The following is a 13,866-nucleotide window of genomic DNA, read 5'->3' as shown; positions in this document are numbered from 1 at the left end:
GCTCAAGGCTGGTCCTGACTACCCAACAGACACAGGCATGAAATTAAAATGTTTACTCCCTGTAGACATATAAATACACATCTATATATAATATAATTATTCCTTAATTTCACTTGTAAGAGTCTTCTACCGCCCCCCCCAAGACATGGTCTGTGATGAATATTACTTTCATTGCTACTTTACAACTGAAAATTTGCTGCTGTTATGACTGATATGCATGACATCTGATATTTGACTCCTGTGAAAGGGTTGTTTAACTCCCAGAGAGGTCATGACCCACAGGTTGAAAACTGCTGACTAATAAATTGTCTCTATTTTGTGGCTCTGGTTGTGGTTTTTTGTTTGTTTTGTTTTTTCGAGACAGGGTTTCTCTGTGTAGCCTTGGCTGTCCTGGACTCACTTTGTAGACAAGGCTGGCCTCGGACTCAGAGATCTGCCTGCCTCTGCCTCCCAAGTGCTGGGATTAAAGCCATGCGCCAGCACTGCCTGGCTGGTGCTGGTTGTTGTTAAACTCGCTATGTAGACCAGGCTGGCCTGGAACTCACAAAGATACAACTGGCTCCCAAGAGCTAGGATTAAAAGTGTGCACCACCATGCCCAGATATTAGTAAAATTCTTTAGTAACCTTAATTAGGCAATACTTAGTATGACTTATATATATTAGTCTTATTATTTCCCTTCCTTCCATATAGCCAGAAAAAAAAAAATGCTGGGCAGCTTAGCAACTTTCCTTCTATTCTTGTATTCGAGGGGGAATAAGGTGGCAGCAGTGTGGCCCTATGCTCAATTCCTGAGCATGTTATCCACCGTGGGTTAGAAAAATCAGTTATTCTGCTCCTGGAATACTGCTCCTTTTTTTGTTTGTTTGTTTTTTGTTTTGTTTCTCTTCCTCCCTGTTTTTCTCTTATTGACCCCATTGCTCTAAAGCCTGAGGATTGGTGTTTGAACCCCAGCACCTGTGAAACAAGCTGGGCATAATCCTGCAAATACTGGAAGGGGAAGACCTGGGGGCTTGTTGGCTGCTAGCAACCTCTCCTCAAAAAAAAAAATAAAAATAAAAAAAATTTTAAAAATTTAAAAAAAATCTAGTTTTAGGTTCAGAGAGAGACAGCAGAGGGGTACTAGGTTATGACACACATAGCTGCATCCATCCATACACACAGACATGTACATATACATGGATATGGATACAAGGAACAGACAAAAGCATAAAATATCCAGGCAATTCCATTTAAAAAAACAATAAAGCAAGTGTACCAGCACATGGCTGCAATCCCAGGACTTGGAAGGTAGTGATAGGAGGATAAGGGTTGTCTTTGATGAAAGTGAAGTTTGAGCCTAGCCCGAGCGACAAGAGACCATGCCTCAAAAAGCCAAAAATTACAAGACAAAACAACAACTATAAAGCAAGTGAAAATAAAAGAGATAGGCTATATAAAAGGTCACAGTGATCCACCAGCCTCTGCCTCCTGAGTGCTGGGATTAAAGGCGTGAGCCATCACACCTGGCCCTGCGTCCATTTTTCTACACAGAAAGTTTAGTCATTAAAAAAAGATATTTTTTGGTCAACTTTCAGGCTTCTGCTTAGGAAAATACTTAAGCAATATTACTACTTAAGCTTTAATTTCAGTCTCAACATAGATTTTATTTTAGCTAAGTTTTCATTTGTTTTAAAGACAGGGTTTCCCTATTTGTAGCCCCACTGTCCTGGAACTAACTCTGCAGACCAGGCTGGCTTCTAACTCAGAGATCCACCTGAGTATTGAGATTAAAGGCGTCTGTTTAAGGTTTTTTTCATTACTTTTAAGGGGGTGTCACGTTTGTGGAAGTCAGGGGAAAGCCTAAGGAGCTGGCTTTCTTTTTCCACCATGTGGGCTCTAGGGATGGAGCTCAGGTTCTTAAGATGGTGACAAGTGCCCTACCCACTTAGCCATCTCACCAGTCCTAAAACATTTATTTTATGTGTATGAGTTTTTAACCTGCATGTATGTATGTCTGTACAGCATGTGCATGTAGTGCCCTCAGAGGCCAGAGTATTGGGTCCCCTGGAACTGGAGTTACAGACGGCTGTGAGCTGCCATGTGGGTGCTGGAACTTGAACCCAGGTCCTCTGGAAGAGCAGCCAGTGCACTTAACCACTAAGCCTTCTCTCCAGTCCGCCATGTTTTCCTGTTTCCACCTCCCAAGTGGAAGCATTACCACTCTTGGCTCTCAACATGACTTTTATTTTATTTATTTATTTTTTCAACATGACTTTTAACTATTCAGGAATATCCTTGCCATACTTTACTAAAATGTCGATGTTTCTCTTTGTGGTCTACAATCAGCCTTTACCTTATTGTGGGAAACTCCAGCTGAGCACTGAAAACCAGTCTTTCTCTCTATGGCTGCTCTCATTTCTTCCACGATCACTGCTCCCACAGTCAACTGTAAGTCAGGAGAGGTGGAGTCATCAATCTGAAGAGAACCAAGCCATTGAAGTAGGCCTTGTCTTCGAATATCCTCTGAAAAGAGTTGAGATCACAGTTAGACAGTTTTTGTTTTGTTTGTCTGTGTAGCCCTGGCTGTCTTACTCACAGAGATCCACCTGCTTCTGCCTCTGGAGTGCTGGGATTAAAGGCCCCAGCTGACGTATTTTTGTTTCATTAGTGATTTTCAGTCATGAAACATGTAACATTTTCTCAAGGGCAGACTACATATATGATAGTATATGGCCTTAGAACATAATGTACACTAGCTAGCTTTCTCTAAGTTTGCACAGTGATCATATCACCCAGTGACAGATTTCCCAGAGTTTATTCCGAACGTTAAGCAGCGCATGACTATGTTTACCACTCTGTTGTTGGTGTTGTTTTTTTAAAAACAAATTCCTAATTGTTCGACTTTACAATAAAGACTTGTGAGCCAGATGCTGGGGTGCAAGCTTGCTAGCTCAGAGAGGCAGAGAAAGCTCCCAGCTGACCTTCTCCCTCAGCTTACATCCCAGGAGAAAATCCTCCAAACAACGCCCTTCAAACTGAATTGTCCTTCCCTTCCACTTCCTATGTGTGCCTCTCTCTGTGTCCCCCGACTTGTTCTTCCTCTCTATAGTTTTTTCTTAATAATCCTAAATTCACTTCCTGTCAACTGGAGGCTTGCTCTACCTCTTACCTAGGGTTGACTTGATTTACTCCTGTTTACAACATTCAAGCAGAAAGCTCTTGCATTAAAAGTGTGTGTTAGTGCATTGTCACACCACAAGTAAAAACCAGGGGTTTTCCCCCAGTAAATAACACACTGTCACCATTCACAGTGTGATCAAATATCCTACAAATTCAAAAAATGGTTTGATTTCAAGTACTTTAGATACATGTTTATCCTAAAATTCACTTTTATTTGTCAGTGTATGCCATGTGCAGAGACACCTGGAGGACAGAAGAGAGTTTGGATGCTTTGGAGCTGGAGCTGCAGGTGCTTGTGAGGCTCACAAGGTGAGTGCTGGGAACCCAACTCAGCTTCCCCAGAACAACAGCAAGTGCTTTTAACTAGCAAGCCATCTCTCCAGCCTCATTTTATTTGTTTTGTCTGCATGTGCACAGCCACACATAGGTGAAAGGGATCAAACCCAGGCTGTTAGGCTTGGCAGGGGGCTCTTTTACCTGCTGAGACGTCCCAGCAGACCTGGACACAGGGCTTAGAAGACCAATCACATTAGAGCATGCCAATTCCAGCAGCCTAAGTTTCAGCTTCGGGTAAAACTTATATTGATAATGTGTAGCAAATATTTTATGTTAACAATCATTCTTCAATAACAATCATTCTTCAATAACAATTTATTGATTTTTGTAGTGCTAAGGCTGGACTCCATGGTTCAAACATGCTAGGTACATGTTCTACCACTGATCTACTCTCCCAGCCCATTAGCAATGATTTAAAAGTATATTTCTTCAAATTTTCTTCCTTACATTTCTTCTTTTTTGTTTTTGTTGTTTGTTTTTTCAAGACAGGGTTTCTCTGTCTAGCTCTGGCTGCCCTGGAACTCACTCTGTAGAACAAGCTGGCCTTGAATTCAGAGATCCTTCTGTCTCTGTCTCTCAAATGCTAGGATTAAAAGCATCTGGCACCACTGTCTGGGTCCTTAAACTTCCTCCTGAACACTCTTTCCTCATTAGAAAATATTCAGAATTGTTGGGGATGATAGGGCACAACTATAACCATAGCACTCAGAAGGCAGAGGCACGAAGATCACTGCAAGTTCAAGGCCAGCTTGGCCTAGCTATAAGGCTGTCTCAAAAACAAAAATAAAACTCAAAAACATCCATAATTTACTCAAACTTTAACTTCCACAAAACAAATGTTTACATTATTTTAGAGAACGATTCTATTTGAATAGTTTAACATCCAACCAAAACCATCTTTACTCTCACTTTAGGACTGTTCATGACGGTGACCTTAACGGTCATTCACAAATTCAGTTAAAGGGATTAAACACGATTCTACAGCAAAGGAAGTGGATACATAGGAAATATATAGACATGGTGGTTTAAAGAGGCAGCAATGAGGTAGGTGTGTAGGGCACAAAGTATGCTCAGAGTACACAGGGGAGATGAGCATCAGAAGGAAGCCCTTGTTGCCCATCCAAGACTGCCGCTTCTCGCTTCTCCCCATCGCCGCATGTCTTCCGCCAGCACGCTACCATGGCAACTGAGCACCAGTTTCTCCTGTCTGTTTCTTTTCCCCACTTGGTGAACTAGCAGTCCTATGGTTCAACCTCATTACGCTGGATGCATGCAAATCTTTCTAACCCTAAACTCACTGAGCCCTAAGTGCCACTGTGGAGGAATGCTGAATGGATGTATCAACCATCAATAAAATGCTGTTTAGCCAATCAGCTGGGCAGAAAGACAGGAAGTAGAAGGCGGGGCTTGCTGGGGGGGAGGAGGAGCAAGTTTGGCAGTTGGGGAGAGGGACAGTTGACTGGTATAGGAAGACTAAGGGAAGAATGGCCAGTGGAGCATCACAGTAGCAAATGCCTAGGTATATGTATTAGATATCAGTTTAGAGTAGTTTGTTTACCATAGTTTAGGAATAGATTTGTATCAGTTTAGATTCTGCCCAGAGCATTGTGCTAGCAGCTTCAGACTCTGTCTTTATTTAGCATCTTAGGCTGAACCCATACATTTTTACTGTAACAATGGTGCCCAGCATATGTACTGTGTCCATATCCTTGAAAAAGGATACTTTGTTATGGTTTGGTGGTGGGGAATAGCTCCCTAAGAGCTAAGTCTATATGGCAGAAGACTACTGGCTTTTTCTTGGCTTTTGTTGTTCAGGGAGAAAGGCAGAAAGCTGAGAGATGCCAGGCTAAGTTACCAACAATAAGAAGGGAAGAAGGTACCAAACTCTTTTCCACAGAGTTGGTAGCAGCAGAAATTCAGAACCTATAAGCTGCAAGGTATTTATCCACTCTCTTTGGAAATGGTCCACTTAGGCGAATTAACAATAACTAATTCAAAAGAATGGTGGACAGGGCTTCACTTACTAAAGCCTAAATTGGTACAACTGACCTAATATTTAGATTTTTTTCAATAACTCTTGAATGTTACTTAAAATTTTTTAGATTTTGACTGGAATTGAGATGAAATATTTGTGCAAGGTGGTGGTGGCACACACCCTTCATCTTAACACAATGGAGAAAGAGACAGGTGGATCTCTGAGTTCTGGACCAGCCTGGTCTCCACAGGGTGTGACCCCTCTGCTGGTAAGTTACTTGCAAAACAGCCTAGGATTTAAACAGACATGCAAACTGCATGCCTCCCACATCAAAAAGCCTTTGTTTGTGGAGTTAGGGTGTCACTGCTCTGGCAGCTGGCTTATTCCTCTAAACTTGAGCTGCTTTCACGGGGGACAGGTGGTGGTCACACCAGATGCAAAAAGACACCGAAGATTTGAAGGTGACAAAGTACACCTCAGCCTAGTTAGATCCCCAAAACTCAGAGGCTAAAATTCACATACTTAAAAGGTCAACCTTAATGCCTTCTCTTCTTTTGCTCAGGCAACCGGCTTGTCTCTAAAAGGCATTTCCTCGGGAGACAGGTAGCGGCCCAATCTATCCATCAGGTGCCACAGAGCCTAGAGGAGGACATTAAGAACTATACAATCTTGTTTTGATTTCAATTAAATAATGATTGTATGGTCTTTGGTAATGGCAATATTATACTTCCTTTTTGAAAGAGGCCAAAATAAAACAGACCTGGATGAAAGGGAGACAGCTGACTTAAGTCAGTCTATACGTACATGAATTCAAAGTACAGTACTAGCCTCAATTGTATAATGCTTGTGCATCCTGCATACCTCATGTATTTATAGTTTTGGAATTGTATAATGCTTGTGAGAATTATATAATTTCAGAATTAAAGACCAGACACTGATGCTGGATCAGACCCGACAGGATTCATCCTCCAGCATGCTGAGATGCTGACATCCTGTATTCCTCATGTTCCATCCACAACTGCTTTGGTTGCTGTTGGTCATCAGAACAGAACATCTCCCAGGGCAGCTTTGGAGAAAGCTCCTGATTCCAATTGGTCCAGCATTTCAGATCGTCCCACACAGGACTTTTATTAAGCATGAATTTCTCAACATTTAGAGACTGGACCACAAATGCTATCTCAGCTTGTTTAACCATTTTCCTAGTTTTATTTAGGCCCCTGTATAGAAGCCTTAAAAAGAGAATGCCGTCCCATTTGCCTTAAAGGGGGGTTGAGTAAGATTTTGGGCCATGGATGTTTATCTTCATTGGGAATTGGTTGCATTGTTATTGGTTTTATTCAGAAGAGAATGAGGTTGGACTCAGGGATTTTTCTGAGAATATAGAAGTATATAGGAATGATAGGACCAAAGGTAGATTATTGAATCTACTCTTCAACTTAACACCTTAGTTGTTACTCACAAGGCTATTTTTAATTCATTGGTATAGAATATTAGACAGTGATATAAAATAAGTTTATTTGTAATTCACTGTACTATTCAATTTTATCACAAGACTATACATCCTAGGTTTAATAGACAAGGTAAAATATTTAGATTAAGTCTTCAAAAACCTCAGAGACCTACAGAGTATGGCATTTAAAGAAATCTTGTTTTGAGGATTCTTTGAAAATGAGACAGGTTGACTCCTGGCAACACCCAGCCAGCCTCAAAGAAGGTAATGAGCATCGAAGAACCTCCTCATGGAGATGGCTTCAGATGTGGCAAACCAGCCACTGGGCAAAAATGTCCTTGTTTTCTGCCATAGACAGAATTCTGCCTGAAATGGGCAAGCTTGGATGTAGGTGAAGCTGATGGTCTAGCTCTGGCAAGACAGGGTAAGTCCTCAATAGTCCCTGCCTCACAAACGTGTCTGTCAGATAAACTGGGCCAGAAGGCTGAAGATGATGCTCCAATGTGTTAAAGAGTTTCGAGTGACTGTTCAGTTAGTAATGTGTCTCTTTCACTTTCCCCCCATTTTGGAAGCTGCTAATCTGCACTTCCTATTTACTCAGCTAATTAATTTTATTCCTTCTCAAGTGTCTGATGGGGTTGAAGACAGCAAAACATTATAACATAAATATAACAATTGTTTTGTGGTTCTTGTGTATGTATATTGTATATTGGTGTAATGATATAAGTGTACAGGTAAAAGTTTTTTTTTTTTTAATTAGACTAAAAAGGGGAATTGTGGAGGAATGCTGAGTGGATGTATCAGCCATCAATAAAGTGCTGTTTAGCCAATCAGCTGGGCAGAAGGACAGGAAGTGGAAGGCGGGGCTTGCTGGGGGGAGAAGGAGCAAGATTGGCAGTTGGGGAGAGGGACAGTTGACTGGTGTAGGAAGACTAAGGGAAGAATGGCCAGTGGAGCATCACAGTAGCAAATGCTTGGGTATATGTATTAGATATCATTTAGAGTAGTGTGTTTACCACAGTTTAGGAATAGATTTGTATCAGTTTAGATTCTGCCCAGAGCATTGTGTTAGCAGCTTTAAAGTACGCTTCAGACTCTGTCTTTATTTAGCATCTTAGGCTGAGCCCATACATTTTTACTGTAACAATCAACTTCCTTATGCTGGATGCCTGCAAACCTTTGTCTCTACCCCTAAGCTCACTGAGCCCTAGGTGCCACTCTCTCCTGCCACCACCTGACTGACAGTAACTCCTCTCACGTTTATCATTCCATGCAAATTCAAACAAGGGCTGGGCACAGTGGCACACACCTTTAATCCCAGCACTGGGAGGCAGAGGCAGGCTCAGCTACACTTAGAAACCTTGTCTTCAAAAACAACCAAACAAACTAAACATAACTAAAATTAAACATATCTTCTTCCTCAAAGGTTCTCTCTCCCAACATCCTGTGTTCTCATTCAAAGCTTAGAATGAAAGTAACATTGGTTCTTTCATTTTCCACTGTGCAGTCAACAGAGCCCACTTCAAAATTATTTCTCATATCACTACAACTCATCCTGTTTCACCCACATTTTATTTATGACTTGAACTACTTTAACTCTTTTTTTTATAAAGATTTTATTTATTTTATGTATTCAGTGCTCTGACTGCACATACACCTGCAGAAGAGTGCATCAGATCACATTATGGATGGTTGGGAGCCACCATGTGGTTGCTGGGAATTGAACTCAGGACCTCTGGAGGAGCAGTCAGTGCCCTTAACCTCTGAGCCATCTCTCCAGCCCCCCTACTTTAACTCTTAAAGAAAAGTATTTGTGGGGCTGGAAAGATGGCTCCCAATTAGGAGCAGTGGCTGCTCTTCCAGAGGACCCTGGTTCAATTTTCAGCTCTCACATGGTAGTTCACACCTGCCTGTGACTCCAGTTCCAGGGGATCTGACACCCTCACACAGACATACATACAGGCAAAACACCAGTGCACATGAAATAAAAATAAATTTAAAAGAGAAAAATATTATTTGTTTTCACTTGTGTGTATCTGTGTGTGACTGCCCATGTGAGTGTTGGTACCAGAAGCTGGCATCACTTCCCTTAGAGCTGGCGCTACAGGTGGTTGTGAGCTGCCTGATGCAGGCGTTGGGAGCAAATGTGGGCTTTCTGTAAGAGCAGTGTGTGCTCCTGACTACTGAGCCATCTCTCTAGTGCCCGCCCCCCCATTTAAAAGAACTATTTATTTTATAGGTCAGGGGAAGGGGTAGCACAAAGCACACACGTCAGTTCTTCCTTTCACAGTGCAGGGACTGAGCTCAGGTCACAAGGCACTAAGTGCCCATGTGTGCTGTGGTAGTCAAATGCGAATGGCCCCCATAAGCTCATGTGTTTGAGTGCTTGGTCCCCAGTTGGTGGAACTGTTTAGCTTTGAGGTTTCAAAAGCCCATGACATTCCTTGCTAGCTCTCTTTTCTTCGTGGTTGTTGTCCAACATGTATGTAGGCTCTCAGCCACCGCTCCAGCACCATGACTGCCCGACTGTTGCTTGCTCCGCATAATGGCCATGGCTCACCCACTGAAACTGTAAACTAATAATCCCTTTCTGTTTTCTTTCTTCTTTTTCCTTCTTTTGCTTTTTTTCCGAGACAGGGTTTCTCTGTGTGTAGCCCAGGCTGGCCTCGAACTCACAGAGATCCCTCTGCCTCCTGAGTTCTGGGATTAAAGGGATGAGAGGCATGCCCACCATGCCAGGCTAATCCCCTCTGTAACTGTCTTGGTCACAGTGTCTGCAGAACAGTACCGCAGGCCCATCCACCTCAACCCTTCCCACTTGGTTGGAAGATGTACTCAGAGGACAAGCATTTGCTGGTACGCTGGAGGCCCTGGGTTTGTCTCCAGTGCAAAACAAAATAAAAGCCTCAAACCCACATGGTAGCACAGCCTGTAATCCTAGTAATTCCAATGCAGAGGGAGAAGGATAGAGAATTTGAGGCTAGCCTTGGCAACATAGAAAGAAAGGTGGGAAAGCTGTGATTGGAATATAAAGTAAATAAAAGAAAGGAAAAAAGATGGAAGGAAAGACCCCTTACTCTGAGGAGAAATTTTGAATTAGTCAACTCCCTACTCCTAAGGCCTCCATTTTAAAAGCTCATTCTGGGGCAGGAGGGACGGCTCAGCAGGTAAGAGCGCTGGCTGCTCTTCCATTGGACCCAGGGTTAATTCTCAGCAGCCACAGAGCAGCTCCCAGCTATCAGTAACTCCAGTCCCAGGGGATCCAAGCCTTCTGGCCTCCTAAGGCACTGCACACATGTGGCACAAAGACAGCACGCAGGCAGAATACATAAAAAAATAAAAAGCTCATTCCATTTATTGTTGAAGAAATCAAGAAACTAAATGACAATAATATAAATGAACCTACAGATGAAGGAAGCCGTCAGTCTTCAACCTCCCATTGGGAACAGTAAGCTGCTCCAGTTATTTATGTAGAGAGATTTACTTTCATACAAATTTCCAGAAAGTCAAGAGGATTTGTATATCCTTTTATGGCACATACAAGTGGCATAAAAGTTTCCTTTCAATAATTCTAAAAAGAGTCTGCACAACCACACAAAGCAGGAAGCAGAAGTAGTGCGATGCTATGGAGGTACCTTTCTGCATAGTCTGCTCTTCTGCAGCAGGGCCTCGGGGCAATCCTTCAATGTAAGTGGTTGGCAGCAAGTCCGCTGAGATAGGCTGACCGTGTAACTTTTGAAGTCTTTCTTGCACAGCACTGGTCAGATCTATATAAGCCTCGTCGATGCTGGCACGTTCAATCACAGCAAAATGAGACATTATCTCCATCACTTCAACACTCGCTTCCCGGTACCTAAGTATAAGGATCATATATGCAGGCAGTAAGTAGATAAAACCTTGTGACTGTCAACCCCATCTTCTTCCCATAATGAACAGGAATATCCATAAGCAAGTAACTAGTGGTTTCATGGAGATGGAATAACCTAGTATCTTTTTTTTAAAGAGTTATTTATTACATATACAGTGTTGTTCATGCATGTGTGCCTGCACACCAGAAGAAGACACCAGATCTCATAATAGATGGTTGTGAGCCACCATCTGGTTGCTGGGAATTCAAAGTGCTCTAAACTGCTGAGCCATCTCTCCAGCCCCATAACATAATATCTTAATTATTAAAATGATTTTGAATTGCTAGGTATTTAAACTCTCTGACCTATATCCTTATTCCCAAGCATCTGAAATCCACAATTGCTCATGATTTACTAAAGATTTGCTTTTTAAAAAAATTATTTAATTTTATTCTATATGCATTGGTCTGAAGGTGTCAGAACTGGAACTGGAGTTACAGACAGTTGTGAGCTGCCATGTGGGTGCTGGGAATTGAACCTGGGTGCTCTTAACCACTGAGTCATCTCACCAGCCCCTGAAGATTTGCTTTGTGGTTTTTTGTTGTTGTTGTTTTCTGAGGCAGAGTCTCAAGTTCCCAAGTGGGCTAGGGTACATGGCTGTCCTGGTAAGAGATCACATCCAAAGACCTAGGTCTGTGTGACCCAGCTGGAATACAGACATGCCTTTAATCCCAGGAGACAGGGGCCAGCCGATCTCTTGAGTTTCAGGTAAAGAAAAGCTCAGGTCCAGGTGTGGTGGTAGAAGCCTTTAATCCCAGCACTCAGGGGACAGAGGCATGCAGATCTCTGAGTTCTAGTCAGCACTGTTTATCAAACAGTGTAGTTGAGAGGCAGCGCAGTGGAGCTGAGTTTGTGGCAGTTCAGTTCATAGAATTCAGAGGCCATTTTAATGAGTTTTACACAGACAGACTGAAGAGAGAACAAGCCAGACACAGGTGAAGACAGAATAAGGCAGAGAATGAAAAGGACTCAGAAGATTAGAACAGATTGCTAGTTAATTTGAGGCCAAACAGGGAAATTCAGTCAGAAGCTGAGACAAGCCGTTTTAAATCAAGTCAGCTTGGAGAGGAGCTTGAACCAGAACAGCTGAGTTGAACTAGCCAGGCAGAGTTCAGAAAGAACAAGAAAGGGTGAGCTTATTCAGCAGTAAGTCTCAGTGGCTGAAAACATTCTAGGCTAGAGCTAGAAGCTTCCAGGACAAGGCCTAGGTTAGCAGACGGAGGCAGTAAGCCTCCTGTTATTTAACCCCAGATCCTCCTGTCTCCACATCCTAAGTGCTGAAATTACAGAGATATGCTACACACCCAACGACTGATGGTTTTAAAAAACAAATGGTTCATTTGGTTTAGGTTGGTAAAGTGTGATTTTTTTTTTTTCCAAATCAGACTTTGAAGTCAACAACATATTTCCACAAAAGCTTTACCACTAATATAGCAATGCAATATTGTATGTTTGCTAACTGAATTAATTCAGCTTTATAGCTGAGCTACTATGTGGGGGACAGGTATTTAAGACAGGGTTTCTCTGTGTAGCCTTGGCTGTCCTGGAACTGGCTCTGTAGACTAGACTGGCCTCCAGCTCACAGAGATCTGCCAGCCTCTGCCTTCCAAATACTCGGATTAAAGGCATGGGCTAACTGCAAGATGCTCATCTTTTGTCAATTGTATCTTTTTGTTTTTGTTTTTCTGTGTACCCATGGCTGTTCTGGACTCCCTTTGTAGACCAGGAAGGCTTCAAACTTACAGAGATCCACCTGCCTCTGCCTCCAAGCTTGTCAATTGTATCTTTAGACTGACCAGTTCACAGGTCAATTCAGAGACATTTCAAATCCCAAATCAAGTTGGGTGTGGTGGCACACGCCTTTAATCCCAACACTCAGGTGGATCACTGTGAGTTCGAGGCCAGCCTGGTCTACAAAATGAGTCCAGGACATCCAAGGTTATACAGAGAAACCCTGTCTCAAAAAAACAACAACAGCAACAACAACAACAACAACAAAAAACCCCCACCCCAAATCAAATACCCAGTCAAAGCCCGATGCCTGTAGCATGCCATACAACACAGCGTACTGTGAGAATGCAGAGACTAGAATCTGAAAAGAACACTTGTGAATCTTTAGTCTTCCACTCAGCTGTGTGACCTGAAATTATTTCAACTCCTCTGAGCGGCTCAGTGGGCGGAGTATGTGCTTAGCATACATGAAACTCTGGGTGCTATGGCACCACTGCATAACCCTCATGTGGTGGAACAGGAGGTGGGGAAAAGAGGACCAGGAGCTGAAAGTCATCCTCAGTTACAGTGTAAGTTAGTTCAAGGCTTGCCCTGGAATATATGATACCCTGTCTCAAAAACAAAAACAAAGAAACTCAGAACACCAAAACTGGGATGTAGAGATGGCTCATCAGTTAAGAGCACTGGTTGCTCTTCCAGAGGACATGGGTTCAATTCCCAGCACCTACATGACAGCTCACATCTGTAACTCCTGTTCCAGGGGATCCAACACTCACATACATAGAGAAACACAGACAAAACACCAATGTACATTAAAAAAAAAAACCTAAACCACACTAAAGACAGGATTGCCAAATACACTAGTACCTACCTTCAAATAATGTGAGAGTTAACAGTGCTATTCCCTATAAAGAACAGCACTGCCTGGAATACATACTCAGTATCTATTAACTATTAGGACTTGTGGTGGTTGAATGGAATGGCCCCCGCAGGCTCATATATCTGAATGCATGGTCATTTGGGAGTGGCATTCTTGACAGGATTAGGAGGTGTAGCCTTGTTGGAGGAAGTGGGCTTTGGGGCTTCAAATGCTCAGGCCAGGCCCAGTGTCTCTGCCTCTTCCTGCTGCCTTCAGATCCAGTTGTAGAACTCTCAGCTACCTGAACTAAATCTGTGAAACTGTTAGTAAGGGCCAATTAAATGCTTCTTTTCTAAGAGTGGTCATGGTGTCTCCTCTTCACAGCAATAGTACACTGACTAAAACAGGACTGTAAAATGCCTGGGGCTTGTGCCAACCTCTATACA

At 42.6% G+C, this 13,866-nt stretch overlaps 1 protein-coding gene and 1 long non-coding RNA gene across 3 annotated transcripts in view; one reads left to right on the top strand and one right to left on the bottom strand.

Annotated features, from left to right (window-relative positions):
• Positions 1-13,866, bottom strand: part of POLH (DNA polymerase eta) — a 36,389-nt gene that overhangs the window by 16,497 nt on the left and 6,026 nt on the right. For both annotated transcript variants that reach the window (XM_084755152.1, XM_084755151.1), the window contains exons 4-5: positions 10,558-10,775; positions 2,335-2,504 (exon numbers count right to left, since the gene is read on the bottom strand). In XM_084755152.1, coding sequence (XP_084611278.1) covers positions 2,335-2,504; positions 10,558-10,775 — 388 coding nt within the window. The remainder of the gene's footprint in view (positions 1-2,334; positions 2,505-10,557; positions 10,776-13,866) is intronic.
• LOC311582237 lies at positions 2,514-10,548 on the top strand. Its single transcript, XR_014774044.1, has 3 exons — positions 2,514-3,470; positions 4,412-5,016; positions 5,600-10,548. It is a non-coding gene; the product is annotated as an uncharacterized lncRNA (long non-coding RNA).

The sequence above is a fragment of the Acomys minous genome (genome assembly GCF_964271855.1).
Source record: "Acomys minous genome assembly, chromosome: 13".
NCBI lineage: Eukaryota > Metazoa > Chordata > Mammalia > Rodentia > Muridae > Acomys > Acomys minous.
This window is presented reverse-complemented; position numbering and strand designations above follow the sequence as displayed.